At 39.3% G+C, this 2068-nt stretch overlaps 1 protein-coding gene across 1 annotated transcript; it reads right to left on the minus strand.

Moving 5' to 3' along the window:
- Positions 1-205: 205 nt before the first annotated feature.
- LOC149145190 (putative 12-oxophytodienoate reductase-like protein 2A) lies at positions 206-1129 on the minus strand. The gene is made up of 3 exons (XM_089449778.1): positions 860-1129; positions 615-755; positions 206-367 (listed from the first exon to the last, which is right to left on the minus strand). Exons 1-3 carry the CDS (start codon positions 886-888, stop codon positions 310-312), a joined length of 228 nt encoding a protein of 75 aa, XP_089305904.1. The 5' UTR covers positions 889-1129; the 3' UTR covers positions 206-309.
- Between the last annotated feature and the right edge of the window lie 939 nt (positions 1130-2068).

The raw sequence follows: 2068 nt of genomic DNA on the forward strand, positions 1-2068 counted from the left end.
CTCGAGAAGAACCAGATCTGGAAGGGAAATACGAAATTAATCTACTATATCTGGTGTCTGGTATGCTATAAGGAATGAAGAGGTGAAATAAAAATTAGAAAAACACACGAAACAAAATAGGTTTAAATTAGGTTTGTAATAGCAGAAATATAAACGCGGAAATTAACAAATCAACTGAGGTTTATAGGAGACCGAAAGTTGATCATGAAAAGTAACAAGATCTGTCTTCTATTCACTCATTTCCAGGAATGGAAAAAAAAAGGACAAAATTTAATCCTGTTTGCAGTCATTCCTTCACAGTGGCCTCCTTCAACCCCTCATCGGCAAGCATTTCATAGCTTCATGGGCATGAAAATTTAAAATTTCCCTGCACAAAAATTTGCCATAATTTGTGAGAATCAGTATTGCAGCAAAATTTGCTGCATGAAAATTTACCACGCTGGATTTACAAAGGCAACATATTATCAATTCTTTTTCTGCATGAAAATTTACCATAGCATTACATAAAAGTCTTTCATTATCAATGTAATTTTTTCAGGAGAAACTGCATGCCAAAGCACTCTCGATTTATTTCATCACTGAAAGAAATGGCGTAGCTAATGAGGAGAGCGTACCCAATGGCTTGCTGCGAGACTGCGTTTGCCTCGGTGATGAGGAGGCCTCCTCTCGTGGTTCTCTGAGAATAGAACTCCACGTGGCAGGGCTGCGGGATGTTGTCGAGCGCACGACATTGAGTCATGGGAGCCAACACAACCCTGCAGGTACGTGAACATGAGTTAGTACCTGAAGCTCACTGGCTTTGCAGAAAAATTATATAAATTACTTGCTCTGAAACTAAATTTGTGACATAGTAAATTACCTGTGAGACAGATTGAATAGCGGACCCATCTGAAAAGACGAAAGGAGATGAGGACTCGGGCACGAAAGAATGACTTCAATTTAACAAACGCTCGCCTGCAATATGAATGAAATACTCTCTGCTGAACTATGATTGCTAGCAGAAGCTATTGCAAAGCATAAACAATGAAACCAGAAGGCGTCTAAGAAAAGAAGCGGAAGAGTCCGGGAAAACAATTTGGAAGTGGGAGAAGAGATGCAAGGTGTTGATATTGGGGACCGCCCTCCTGATATTGGGGACCGCCCTCCTGACACCTGCCGGCAGCCAAGGACACCTGCAGCTTAACACCAAAGCACAACCTTGTAACAGCCAACAGGATATAATACCTTAGGAAAGCTTGGCATACCCCGGCTGTATGACTTAACATTAAACATTAACGAATTAATGTTAGCATTAAAACGAAACCGCACACGGTCAGGGCCAGTCGATTGTGCTTAAATACGAGTTTAAGCTATGGTCCGGCCTCTTCCGCCTCGGGAAGAGGCCAAATAAGATGGCGAAGGATGGCGAAAGAATGAGTGCAAACGAAACTTAGGATATCCCCGCTCTAACCGCCGTATAACAGAGAAGGGCAGGGGTCAACTAATGCTAAGTCGGGGTCCTATCGATTACTATAGTCCCTGCCGGATGCCAGATGGCAGGGACTAATAAGATATATTATTCATGTGAATCCCTCTATGATGTTGAATAGTCTAAGATGTTGATTAATCCTCCGAAGGAAAACTGGGCATGTAAGGAGTTAGAACATATCTATCTAAAAGAGGCTTAAGTTATGTTTAAATATTTAATATATTTTATACATCTAATAAATTAAACATGGAAAATTTTGTCTACAATGATGAGTATGAGAATACTCATGCGGTATAATGACAGTAAAGGCCGACCATTGTTTTATGACTGGACAATCGATATCTATGCTTCAAGCAATTTTCCCCTAGATTCTTTATTTCCTTATGATAAAGCAACATTTTATACACATATACAAATGACCGTGGAAAGTACACCTAAATGTTTTGAACTAACGAAAATAAAAGACTAGTCCAAAATATTTGGACAGCAATCGATGCTTTAAAAGCATTTTTTCCTTGGCATGCATGTTATGGATTTTTATTAAATTTGCTTACTTAAATTAAAAGATCAACAATGATTTTGTTATTGTTCTGAGCATAC

Source organism: Pinus tabuliformis, chromosome X, assembly GCF_031772625.1.
Source record: "Pinus tabuliformis cultivar Carrire ecotype Pingquan chromosome X, CPIR1, whole genome shotgun sequence".
In the NCBI taxonomy this organism is placed as follows: domain Eukaryota; kingdom Viridiplantae; phylum Streptophyta; class Pinopsida; order Pinales; family Pinaceae; genus Pinus; species Pinus tabuliformis.

Coding starts and splice junctions, on each gene's coding strand:
- LOC149145190 (XM_089449778.1), bottom strand. CDS start 888: ATGGGTCCGCTATTCAATCTGTCTCACAG. Junction 756..859: donor CTATTCAATCTGTCTCACAG/GTAATTTACTAT, acceptor ACGTACCTGCAG/GGTTGTGTTGGCTCCCATGA. Junction 368..614: donor GTCTCGCAGCAAGCCATTGG/GTACGCTCTCCT, acceptor ATTTTTGTGCAG/GGAAATTTTAAATTTTCATG.